Consider the following 12,364-nt stretch of genomic DNA (forward strand, 5'->3'; position numbering starts at 1 on the left):
TCCGAATCAGCTCCTATAAGACTTGGCTAATTGCACAAGATCATGAGAACCATCAGTTCACATTTCTAACCCATTCCTTCATTAGGATTAGTACATGTCAGAAAACATTAGGTACAAATTCAAAATCTAAAATACCTAGATTAAGTTACAAAACATATAGCACCAAGGGAAATAAGACGAGTCATAATACAACATGTCAATTATAAACATACATTCGTATCAAACACAATTAGACGTGAGCTTAGAGACAAAACAAGTCACAAAAAAATCACTACCAGGTGTTGCAAACCAATCAATAATGTAGATGACCCACAACAGGCACAGCGGCCTACAACAGTATTTGATAAGAAAAATCACTTCATTTTTGTATGTTGAGAGCTTCCACGCATAAATTGGCTTATGATTTCATCATGCGATTCAAGATCCAATAACATCTGAAATGTAGATGAATCTGCGGAGAATCTTTTACCAACCATTTCATCAATAAGTTGTATAGCAGTTGATGAGTCCTGATTTTGAAGAAATCCCTGAATGATAACATTGTAAGAGCAACTATCTGGCAAGAAACCATCATCTTCCATTTTTCTAAAGAATTCGTATGCTTCATCTGACAGCCCTTCCTTAAGAAGTCCCTTGATCATGACATTGTATGTCCATATATCAGGTCGTATTCCATCTGCACAAAGCTTGGAAAATAGTTCCTTTGCAACTTCAAGCTTCCCAGCAATAAACATGCCTCGAATAAGAATTGTATAAAGGATGATATTAGGTTTTATTCTCCTCTCATGCATTTCCTTGAGCAATTTTAATGCCTCATCCAGATGTCCATGTTTGCAGAAGCCATCTAGCAAAATCGAGTAAGCCATCAAATCTGGAAGCAGGCCAGAAGAACACATCTCCTTGAAAAGATTTAAAGCTTCCCGAGGTCTCCCTACTTGGCACAGACCTTGCATAAGAGTGCTGTAAGTGACAGTGTCAGGAGTCAAATTTTTTTCAGACATTTCAGAAAGCAATCTCTTTGCCTCATTCATCCTTTTACTCTTGCAATATCCATTGATCAAGATGTTGTAACTACTTAAATTAGGAGCACAGCCCTTGCCAATCATGATGCCAAGCACTTCTATGGCCTCATCCATTTGGTTGTGTAAACAATACCCATCCATCAAGGCATTGTAGGTGTAAGCATTTGGCTCAGCACCTTTTTCAGTCATCGTTTCAGAGACACACCGAGCTTCTGAAACCATCCCTTCTTTGCAGAGTCCATCAACCAAAATATTGAAGGTCACAGTATCTGGCATAACATTCCTACCAACCATTTCTTTGAACAGCCTAGTTGCTTCATTTAACTGTCCTAAACTGCAGAAACCATGGAGTATCGTGTTGTAAGTAACAACATCTGGTGGAATGCCCCGATCAACCATTTCAGATAAGAATTCCATGGCCTCATTAACTAGCCTATCTTTGCAAAGGCTGTCTATGATTGTATTATATGTCACCACATTTGGTTTACCGCCATTTTGCTCCATCTTCCTGAACACGCGAACAGCCATAATTGTGTTGCCAGTTTTGCACAAACCATTGATTACTGTATTATAGCTAATTACATTGGGCTCATGTCCACTCCATACCATCTCATTAAACAATCCTCCTGCCTCTTTAATCTTCCCCTCATTGCAGAGCCCATTTATGAGTGTATTGAATGTGATAGCATCAGGTTGAATACCTAGTTTGAACATCTTACCCATGACAGAGACAGCAAAATCAACATGGCTCAAGCGACAAAGGCAGTTAATCAATACATTTAGAGAATAAACATTATGGGCAACCCCAAACAAATCCATTTGATTGCACAAAGAGACAGCAGAGGAATACTGTTTCTTTTTGGCAATGGACCCTAAGAATTTGCCAAATTCCACAACAGAGGGCCTAGGATTCATGCGGACCATGCGATAGAATGAAGTCAAGGCATCATCAATATTAATGTCATTGCTAGTATTACTACCAAACCCGCAATTTTTTTGAGGCAAAGAAGGTTTCTCAGTACAAGCAGAGGTGGTGATGTGGTGATGATTGAAGAATAAGAAAGAAGGGAAATTAAGAGGAAAAGGAAAGATACCGATTTCCATGTGTTGTTGAAGAAGAAGACGAGTAGCAGCAGAAGAAGCCGTAGCTCCTAAAGCGCCTTTCCGCATGAACATCATCATTGTTTGATTAAAAAGCTGCTAGTCTCTCTCTCACTCTCCCTGTTCCTTTGCCTCCTTTGAAAGATGGAGATGGTAGTAAACGTCGCCGTCTTCTTTCTATTTGAAGGCCGAAATAGTGGAATTTCGGTTTTAATAAATAATCGGCCCGCCCCCATATGCACATGAGAAAATTCATCCATGAACTTGAATTTTTTTAAAAAAATTTAAAAATAAAATTTATTTGTTGTTATTATTAATCCAACCCAACATATTGGACTTGAATTTTTCTAACCTAACTCCTTGTGTAATCTTGATTTAAAATTAACTCATGAGAATTGTTCTAATATAATTTAGTTAATTTAATAAGTCATAAAATAATTTAGACAAGATGACATCTCTTTTTTTTTTTTTTTTTTTTAATATCAAGACAATAACTTATTAGATCAATTTAAGATTCACAACCTAATCCACCGAACTCGTAACTTAAATCATAAACTTCATTATATTTAACAATTTTTTTAAGAAATTATTTTTTTTTAATGATATAATAACAAAAATAGATGATTATATAATTGAGTATCAACCAAATACCAGAAAATTTATTTGATATTATGATAATATTGTAGAAAGTAAATTAAAACAAATTATAATAACTAAATCAAAATCAAACACATGATGAAACTGATAAAGAAAAAAAGCCTAAAAAAATTCAATTGAAAAAAAAAAAGATAAAATTTTAAAAAAAAAAACTATTTAGCGTTATGATTAAATCGAACCCAATAAGTCAACCTTAGAACCTTCAAACCCAACTTCTTACATGACTCGAGTTTAAAATTAACCCACGAGAAAGTTGATTCTATATGAACTAGTCAAATTGACGGATTCAAAAATAATCTAAATAATCGGTAAAAGTTTGGTTTGATTATAAAATAGTTTTAGAAAGATATTTTTTTAATATTAAAATAGTGATATATTGGATCGATCTGAATTTTGCGGCTTAATTCACAAAACATGCAACCTAGATCATGGACTTTATTGGATTTAAAAATATATTTTTTCTTAAATTATCTTTTATTTAATTATATGATAACAAAAATGAATTAAGAAGATTAATTCAAAATCAATAAAATATTAAATTATGATACTAGAAAAAAATTTGGAAGGTAGTTTTTTTTTTTAAAAGAAAAATGTTTTGAATTTTTTTTTATTAAAAAAGGTGTGAAGCAAAAAAATCTTTGAATAAATTTGCTAAATTTAACACTGTTCCTCATTTTTCTATAACAAGGATAATAAAAATTAAAAATTCTTAATTTTAAAATATTTTTATAACAAGAGAGGACATTATAAACTAAAAACAAAAAAAAATAGATTTATTATAAAAAATTATATAGCTTACTTCCTAAAACAAATATGAACGTTGTAAGATAAAATAATATGTTCTCTAATAATTAAAACAACAACATGTCTTTTAACAACTAATTAAATTCCAAGAGAAATGTGAAAGCTAGAAAATAAATTTCTAGCCACAGTGAAAATGTTGACGTGTACAAGTATTCAAGACTTCTTAAAATTTCTTTCAGGGCCTTCGTCATTACAGAAGGTTCGATGCTTGCTGGACAGATACAGTGACAGAGACAGAGAGACAAGGGAGCGTAGTTCCAAGGTACGAGGGTTTAAGCACAGATGTACTTTGGAATTAGGATGTCTCTGTGGGTTTGGTACAGGGACTTCACTCCCAAAAACTAAATTAGTCCTTGGTTTTGAACCAGAGTGCAACTTAGTCCTTCATGTTTGACAATCTGTAATTTAGCTGTTGTTTAGTATCATTATGGTTTATTTTTATTTTTATTTTTCTTAGAAACGTGTTTGATTATAATGTTGTATTACCTTTTCTTTGACCAATTTTCAAATTAAAACCTGTTATTGAAAATAAATACAGAAAACTGAGTTATTTTCTTAGTGTTCTAAAAATTGCTATACATTGTATCTTCAGTGTACATATAAATTTTGTGTATTAAAAATTAATACATTAAAAACGATGAAGAAAAATATAATAATAAATCTGAATATAAAATAGGTGAAATCTTTTTTATGCGCTCCTCGAGTGCACAATCCTGTTATTATATAACAATTAGATTTGAGTTTTGAAGTATTTTTTTAAAAGCATGTTTATTTAAAAAAATATAAAATTGAGTTATTTTTTTTAATGATTTTAATATATTGTAGTTAAGAAATAAAATTAAAAATCTAAAAATTTCTTTATATATTTTCAAGTGACAAACACTATACATGCAGACACTTAATTTATGGTTTTGTTTTTATGATTTGAATTTTGAGATTTTCACACAAGTTTAATATCCTGATAAGAGAAGGATTTTAGCACTTTTGTTTGAGATGATTTTCAAGTGTTTGTAATTAATCTCCAGTACAATTTATCTCAAATATTCATATGAAAATTTCTTGAAATATTCCTTTTTAAAAAATGGAATTAAAGTAAAACCATGAAATTAGTTGAATTTAGCTTCTAATTCATCTCTAACTCAAATCTAACATATTACATCACAAATTGCTTGAATCTTAAATCGAACTTGTAAAACTATATATATATATATATATATATATATATATATATATATATCCCCTACTAGCTTGCACTCTTAATTACCCTTTTCATCATTAATTTCCCATCTTTCCATTCACACAGAGCTTAAAAATTGATTTTTCAGCCTGATAAGTTTTTTAGGCTCAAGAGTATTCGTCATTTGCTAATTTTCAAGATGCAACTAAAAATTAATGGCTTTGTTCGTGGAAATACTATCATTTTTTTTTTTTGTAGTTAGAAGCTATATATTATAGATAATTAAATACAACATTTCCATGCAACAATTATTATAGATAATCTTCTTGTGGGTCTATGCTTTTTCCATACAGTATAAGTGGAGTTTTGAGTTTTAGTTAAAAACAAAAAGATGGGAGAAGAGCTGCCTTGTCCCCTTGAAACTTCATGAGATTGTAAGTAGATAATACGGATGTAACACTGTAAAAGGATGAACTGCAGAAAAAATAAATTTCATAGTGGAATAAGATGATTGTTCAACCTCCACACTTCACCATGTTTTCAGTTCTAAGGATGGATCCAAAGATACAAATAGTTAAATGCTTGTAGAATGCTTGGGGACCATTCTTTTCAGCTGCCGACAGATATCCACGCTTAGTTCCTATTGATTCACACTTCTGCTTTACCCCCACCGCCCCCCCCTCTCTTTTTATTTTTCATCATTTCTCAGATTTCAGACGTCAGCAGTGATGTCCCAGAAGTTTGAAAGTTTAAAAAAAAAAATATAAAGAGAGGGGGGGCCCGAAAGAAAGACCACTCTCGTAAAAGTCCAAAAAAATATGAAGGTGGGCGGAGGGCTGACGACAGTGGTAACGAGGACCGAGGGAAGTGAGGCAGAGAGAGGTTGAGTTTATCTGGGATTTCTTTAACAATCGACTCTATGAACTTTGACTCGTACCTGCAAACATACATTCATACAAATTAAATCACGGATTAATTTGCTAATTCCTCATCAGATCAAATATGGAAGAAGAAGAAGAGACATGTACTAAAAAAAAATTCAGCTTGGAATTCATCGATGCAAATGGGTGGATGCTGAATTGACAAAATAAGAAACACGACCAAACTTGTACAAAATCTACTTCTCAAGGTTTCTTCTATCCTCTGCAGGTCTAGAATTGCTAGGGTTTACCTTTTTAAACTGCCAAGATTCTGGTCTCCTTCCAGACTTGCTTAACCTTGCTAGATGATAGCTCAAGTTCAGGCTCAAAACGGGTTCCGATCAAAATTTAATTACAACTACAAGGCTAACATCTCAGAGATATCCATCCCTATATCTAACCCCTTAACATGCTGATTAAGGCAGCTCGAACCAAGAACAAATCAAATTGTGAACAAATTAAGTTCCTCAGAGAATGCTTTGTAGATAGCCCGCGTGATAAAAAGATGACTACGTTTCCATGAATCATCTTTTTTTTAACTAAATACAGGGTTATAAAAAATGACAGTTTCTGAAATTAAGCAAAACTAACTAATTGAATAAGCTCGATTTTTTACTACAAGCACAGATAAGCTGATGTATTATCATGCATGGATGCTGTCGTGGGAGATTTAAAGGTCCTCTGTAGCTTGAAAGTCGTTCTTTAGCTATTGTTTCAGGTTGTTCTAGTTTAATGGCTGTCCTTATGCAACTTAACCAGACTATATATGATGATTATTAAATGTCCAGCATGAGGTGATACCATGATTTCTAATTTTCTAGTACTGGTGTTTGTGTGGATATACCATCAGAATTTTTCAATGCATGTACAATCCTAAGAGTAGGATTGAAATGTGCTTGGTTGGTCTTTTTTAAAAGAACATGAAAAACAAAAACAATTACATTTGAATTGAGGCTAATTAACGAACCAGCCCTTGTTTATCATCCTCAGATCCCGTTACTGTTTAAATAACTTGTAAGTTGAATGGCCATGATAGTTAAGTTTGGATAAACATGTCATACAATTATCACTAATTTAGAGATGCTGAAGCAAGCAAGAAGAATTCCATGCATGTGTTTCGAAGATGCCTAATGAATGAGAGACAATAGTACAGTAGCAATTGATTCACAGGCTCATCGCTACTTCAATTGGTTTAGGAGGGAGAGTTCTAAATCGACCAGTGCACTTATGCAGAACACCTTTGTTTTTTCTTTCTTTGAAAAAGACACAGAAACGTTTGTGATTATAGCTTCAGTAAAGAAATCAAGGCAGCGTTAGGTTTCTTTCGTTTATTTTTTGGCATTTCTAGAATGGGTTCAATGTTTTTGCTTCACGAAATGAAAAGGGTTATCAAAACATCCTTCCCCTATACGTCATATCAAACACAGCCACAGGTTCTGGACATAAAACAGACAGTTAACTGAGATTACTAGAAGTCTAGCAGTATGACAATTGAAGTTCAAGGCATCGTTTTCAATGTGTTGGTACCAACTGCATGCTTTTTATTAACATTTGAACAATCAGAGAGGTTAAGAGATAGGAAATCTTTAACAAAATCTACTCGGAAGACAGATAAGGTACGTGCAGTTTCTTGGATCCAAATCGATAAGCTTGTCTCGATATTGAATCGGTGAAGTAACCTTGACCATATTAAACTTGTACTACAAAATTGAAGATTCAATCTCTCAAGGTTAATTTATAGCCTTTGTAAGAGTCTGGCATAGATAGGTGCTCACAATTGCTAAGGCTGGCATATTTTAAATCGATAAGATTCTTGTTTCCTGTCTAAATGATAGCGTCTTGTAGTTATCATAAAGAACCAAAAACAATTATTCATCCCAATGCAGTATCCCATCTCCTGTGAAAGGAACTTGACGCCAGCCCTGAGGAAGGTGCACTTTACAGTTATTTTTAACACCAGAATTATAAATCCTGAGCAATCTAAGTTTGGATTTCCTTGCAAAGACTCTGGAATTTAATTTACTTTCAAAAATAATTTTTGAAATGTCCAACAACATCCCTTCAATGTCATCGTTTCTCTAGTAAGTTGCAAGATTTCTTTCATTCTCGTCAAACTCTTTTCCCCTAGGATAGTTGCCAATCACGGTTCCAGGCAAGTGAATGTCTTGTCACATGTTGACTTGCAAGAAAAAACAACCCCCTAGCTACGTGGCTCAACCGTGATGTTCGAGTAAGGAAATGATCAAGCTCAAATTAAGTATTCCTAAATGCTCAGCTGATTCAAAAATATAAGCTATCGATGTAATAAATCTCGAAGAAAAAAAGAAGTTAGTACCCGTCTTCTAAGACCATTCCTTCCATGTATGCAACTTCTTTAAGAGCCTTCCTCCACCCCTCCACCTGGTCCTTGAATTGTATCTCGTGCTTAGCAAACTCTTCACCGTATCTCCCTGTTTGGGTCCCTACCTCAGATGGATCAACATCGTAGAAAACTGGAAACACTATGTGCCCAACAGTTCTTTTACGATCCATGATCATCGCTAGCTCGTCAAGACACCATCTCGAAGAAGCGTAATCTTTAGAAAACACAATAATGGATAGTTTTGTTTCGTTAATTGCTTTCTTGATTTCTAACTCAATGTTCTCTCCTCTCCGTATTCCATCGTCGTCTCTGAAAGTGGGAATCCCTTCTCTAGATAACGCTTTGTACAGGTGGTCGGTGAAGTTCCTGCGAGTGTCTTCGCCTCGGAAACTCAAGAACACATCGTAAGTACTAGGCATCAACGAGAGAAGAATCAAGATTTGGGTCACTGGGTTGAAAGCCATCGGTTGTGACGAAGAGAAATATGTTGAAAGAAACAAAGATTTTTGTGATATATATGTTTGGCCGTAGTCTGTCGATATGTTAAACTGGGATCTCTAAACTTTACAGAAGTGATTGAAAAGTGTGGATTGTATGCTTGCGCCATGAAAACTATTACTTTTTCATTCCATATTTACATATTGCTATTACTAAATATAATTATTTATAGGGTTGTGTTGCATAGTTTTTTATTTTATAATTTGTTTTTTATGTATGCTTTCGTGTTTGCACTATGAAAAATATTGCTTTATATATATATATATATATATATATATAATACTACCTTTTCAATGCATTACATATTGCCATTACGAAATACCATTATTTATAAGGTTGAATTAAAAAAATCAAAGAAAAAGGATTAGATTGACACAAAAAAAACATTAAAAAAGTTGCTTTTTAGTTTTTTTGGTAGCGTTCATGGGGGCTTTTTCTACATTGTGGTCCCTATTATTCTTTTATATGCATGATCAGTCTTAGGGATTACACCTTGACAATCAATAAACACAACAAGAAAGTGCTGCGCAACCTTTGGAACCAAGAACAAATCAAATCTGGTATTGAAAGGCTAAGACTGACCCATTTTAAATCGATAAGATTCGTGTTTCCTTTCTAGATGATAGCAATTGGTTAAATTATCCAGAAAAAAAACTGGAAGGCAAAGATCTGAAGAGGTAAAACAATTATTCAATTACTTAAATACCTGTCTTGCTGCAGCACCATTCCTGCCAGGTCTGCGGCTTCTTTAAGAGCGGCCCTCCAACTTTGCACTCTAGCCATTTCCTTATGGAAGCTTTTTTCGTGTTTAGCAAATGCTTCTTCAAACAACCCTTTCTGTTCACTGACCTCCGACGGATCAAAGTTGTAAAAAACGGGAAGCACAAGGAGCCCAGTTTTATTCCTAGAATCCATGATGTGCACAAGCTGGTCCAGGCACTTTGTTGAAGAAGCATAGCCTTTAGAGAACACAACAACCGATATCCTGGATTCCTGTATCGCTTTCTTGATATCAGACTTTTGTCCTGCGTAGATTCCACCATCATCTCTAAGAGTGCGAATCCCAGCAGAATTGAGTTCGTTGTAGAGATGATCGCCAAAATTCTTGCCAATGTCGTGGTGGCTAAAACTCAAGAAAACATCGTTATCCTTTCTGGAGAGGAGAAGCATCAACAGATTGATAAGTGAGAACAAACCCATTGGACTGGTTGGTGAATAAAGAATTCCGAAACTAAACTGGAGTATGAGAAAGATGGAAGTTTCCGGTGGGAATGGAGTGAAACGGCAAAGTTGGGAGGCCTTTCAGGGTACCTGGAGGCTGGAAGGGAAGAAAGAATGCAACGGTTCAGGTTGCCAAATTTGAGATCGTACGGTTCCCTAATAATGACCAGCCATCAATATTGACCAAAGTGCTTCTTCTTTTTTTATGTGTCTCCTTTTTGAATTTTAATGAGCGCTAATTGTGTACATCTGAACGTGCTTTGTTTTATTTTAAAAAAGAATCATTCTTCAATGGTTTTGTTTGTTTTTTGATTTTTTTGAATTCCATTCTCTAATTAGGAATTAATTTTGTAATTTATTTTAATTTAATTTTTATAAAGTTATTTCTAATCATGGATTTTCTAGAGTTTTAAGTGATTAAATGGTGTTTTTGTTTGAAAATAGACTTTATGAGGCTTTATGATTATTTTTTTTAAGTCTTGCAGGTGAAAATGAAAATTGAGTTTTAAAATCCCATTGGAGTGGTTGGTGAGTAAGAAATGCCGAAACTAGAAGGATGGAATTTCCCGATGTGAAGGGGAGACACGGAAACGATGCGAAGATTTTTCACGTTGTGATCCGCCACCTACTGGTAACTGAAAGTGGAAGAAAGAGAGCGAGGCGAGGTCTGGAACCCTATATGTGAATGCATTCATCTTTTGAAGTTGATTCTAAGCTTTGATCCGGACTTTGCTGTTTCAAATGAGAAGGATGCAATTAACCTTTTTTGTTTGCTGTGGCATCTTAAAGTAGCTTTGGTGGATGACATGACAAGTAGCAAGGGAAGAAGGAGGAGGAGGGACAGTAATTAACCTTGATTGCTAAATGCTCTGCTTTTGCACGTTGGAGAGTGTAGAAGCATAAGCAATATGGGGCTATGATGGTTGCGATGTTTGTGGTTTTGGTTGATACAGCAATTCCCCATCGATCTTTAACGAGGCATGAAAGGGTCGTCTGTGGATAGGGCTCCGACAGACTCTTGTTCTATTGTTGTTTCTAGACAGAACATGAACGAAGAGAACTTGCACGCACAAGGAGTAGATGGACAAATGTGTAAGTTGAAGATATGACGAGAGATTGTTCTGTTTGTTCATCTGAGACTGGTAAATTCGAAATCTGAATGAGACCAGGCTTGATGTTTCCGGTAGTGCATGAAACTTTGACTAAATGTTCATTTAAGACTAGAAAATCGGAGTCCATTCGCCTTCAAATAAATCCCTGGTCAGGTTATTAGCCTTTGTCGTATTCATAAAGTAGCAATTCTAAATCATAGAACTTTTACGAGCTTCTTGACAGCTTCTTAGTTACCTTAGTTACCTTTGATGCCATTTTAACCGATGATAGAGCAAATGAAGCTTCTGTTATCAAATTGCCTTGTGTAATGAATATGTTTACTTTGAATAAGCGGAAATATTTCACAATTAGTGAACGAATTGTTATTTTTTTCAAATAATTCATGTATTAAATTGATTTAAGGCAATTTCCATTGCTATTTAACCTGTTACTCCACCTTTAACTTAAGCTTTCATTACTCTCTCTTTTTTCCCTGTATTTGGGACCAAATTTTACTAGCAACTTCAATTATAGCACCCAGGATTGCCAGAGTTTTGTTCTAATTATGCCAACTTCTATCCAAATATGTGGATGCATTCATATATAGTCATAGTTTTTCTAACAACAATAGAATCTAGTTCAAGATAACAATAACAAAATCTCCCTCGTACTTTAAGTTCAGATAGCAAATTAAGAACTTTCAATTTATAGCTCAGTCGTTAATTGGGAAAAAAACTCGTTTACCCTTTCAACATGATTGTGAGGACTAAAACAAGTTAATAGACTTGGAATTACGTAGAAGTTAATATTAAAATGTTTTTTTAATATTTTTTATTTGAAAATATATTAAAATAATGTGTTTTTATTTTTTAAAATTTATTTTTAATATTAAAATAATTTAAAAATAAAAAAATTCAAAAATATTTTTTAACTGCAAAAAAAATTCACACGAGTAGTCTAAGAATATGTGAATGAGGGTCACCTGACAAGCTCTGTGATCAAATTTCTGATGCAGTCCTAGATGCCTGCCTTCAGCAAGATCCAGAAAGCAAGGTTGCGTGTGAGATTTGTACCAAGACGAACATGGCTATGGTCTTCGGAGAGATCACCACAAAAGCAAAAGTAGATTATTAGAAGATTGTGCGCAGCACTTGTCGTTCAACAGGATTTACTTCTGATTATTAGAAGATTGTACTTAATATTGATTGAAGTTTAAAATTGACCCACAAGAAAGTTAATTCTACATGAATTAGTCAAATTAACGGAATAAAAAATAACCTAGATAATAATTGATACAAGTTTGATTTGGTTTTAAAATAATTTTAAAATGATATATTAAATCAATTCAAGTTTTACGGCTTAACTCACAAAACATGCAATCCGGATCATAGATTCAATTGAATTTAAAAATTATCTTTTATTTAATAATATAATAATAAAAATAGACATTTATAAAAATTAATTACTAATAAAATATTTAGATGTTTGTTTGAGACTGTGATAATCTCAT

General features: G+C 33.7%; 2 protein-coding genes across 3 annotated transcripts; both read right to left on the minus strand.

Moving 5' to 3' along the window:
• Positions 1–56: 56 nt before the first annotated feature.
• Positions 57–2,310, minus strand: LOC118051407 (uncharacterized). The gene has a single exon (XM_035062044.2). It carries the CDS (start codon positions 2,202–2,204, stop codon positions 354–356), a length of 1,851 nt encoding a protein of 616 aa, XP_034917935.1. The 5' UTR covers positions 2,205–2,310; the 3' UTR covers positions 57–353.
• A 2,926-nt stretch (positions 2,311–5,236) lies between these two features.
• LOC118051406 (uncharacterized) lies at positions 5,237–9,984 on the minus strand. 2 transcript variants are annotated; one of them, XM_035062043.2, is made up of 3 exons: positions 9,248–9,960; positions 8,017–8,454; positions 5,237–5,698 (listed from the first exon to the last, which is right to left on the minus strand). In XM_035062043.2, the coding sequence occupies exons 1-3, from the start codon at positions 9,739–9,741 to the stop codon at positions 5,467–5,469; spliced, it is 1,164 nt and encodes a 387-aa protein (XP_034917934.1). In that variant the 5' UTR covers positions 9,742–9,960; the 3' UTR covers positions 5,237–5,466. The 2 variants fall into 2 exon arrangements, 1 of the variants encoding a protein (XP_034917934.1); XR_012169886.1 differs by lacking the exon at positions 8,017–8,454 and having other exon boundaries at positions 9,248–9,984.
• Positions 9,985–12,364: the final 2,380 nt, after the last annotated feature.

Source organism: Populus alba, chromosome 5 (genome assembly GCF_005239225.2).
Source record: "Populus alba chromosome 5, ASM523922v2, whole genome shotgun sequence".
In the NCBI taxonomy this organism is placed as follows: Eukaryota; Viridiplantae; Streptophyta; class Magnoliopsida; order Malpighiales; family Salicaceae; genus Populus; species Populus alba.

Excerpts from the sequence above, each read along its gene's own strand:
- LOC118051407 (XM_035062044.2), bottom strand. The coding sequence starts at position 2,204 with ATGATGATGTTCATGCGGAAAGGCGCTTTAGGAGCTACGGCTTCTTCT.
- LOC118051406 (XM_035062043.2), bottom strand. The coding sequence starts at position 9,741 with ATGGGTTTGTTCTCACTTATCAATCTGTTGATGCTTCTCCTCTCCAGA. Across the intron at positions 8,455-9,247 it reads ATGGTGCTGCAGCAAGACAG|TACTTACGATGTGTTCTTGA; the intron begins GTATTTAAGTAA and ends GTTGATGCCTAG. Across the intron at positions 5,699-8,016 it reads GGAATGGTCTTAGAAGACGG|GTACGAGTCAAAGTTCATAG; the intron begins GTACTAACTTCT and ends GTATGTTTGCAG.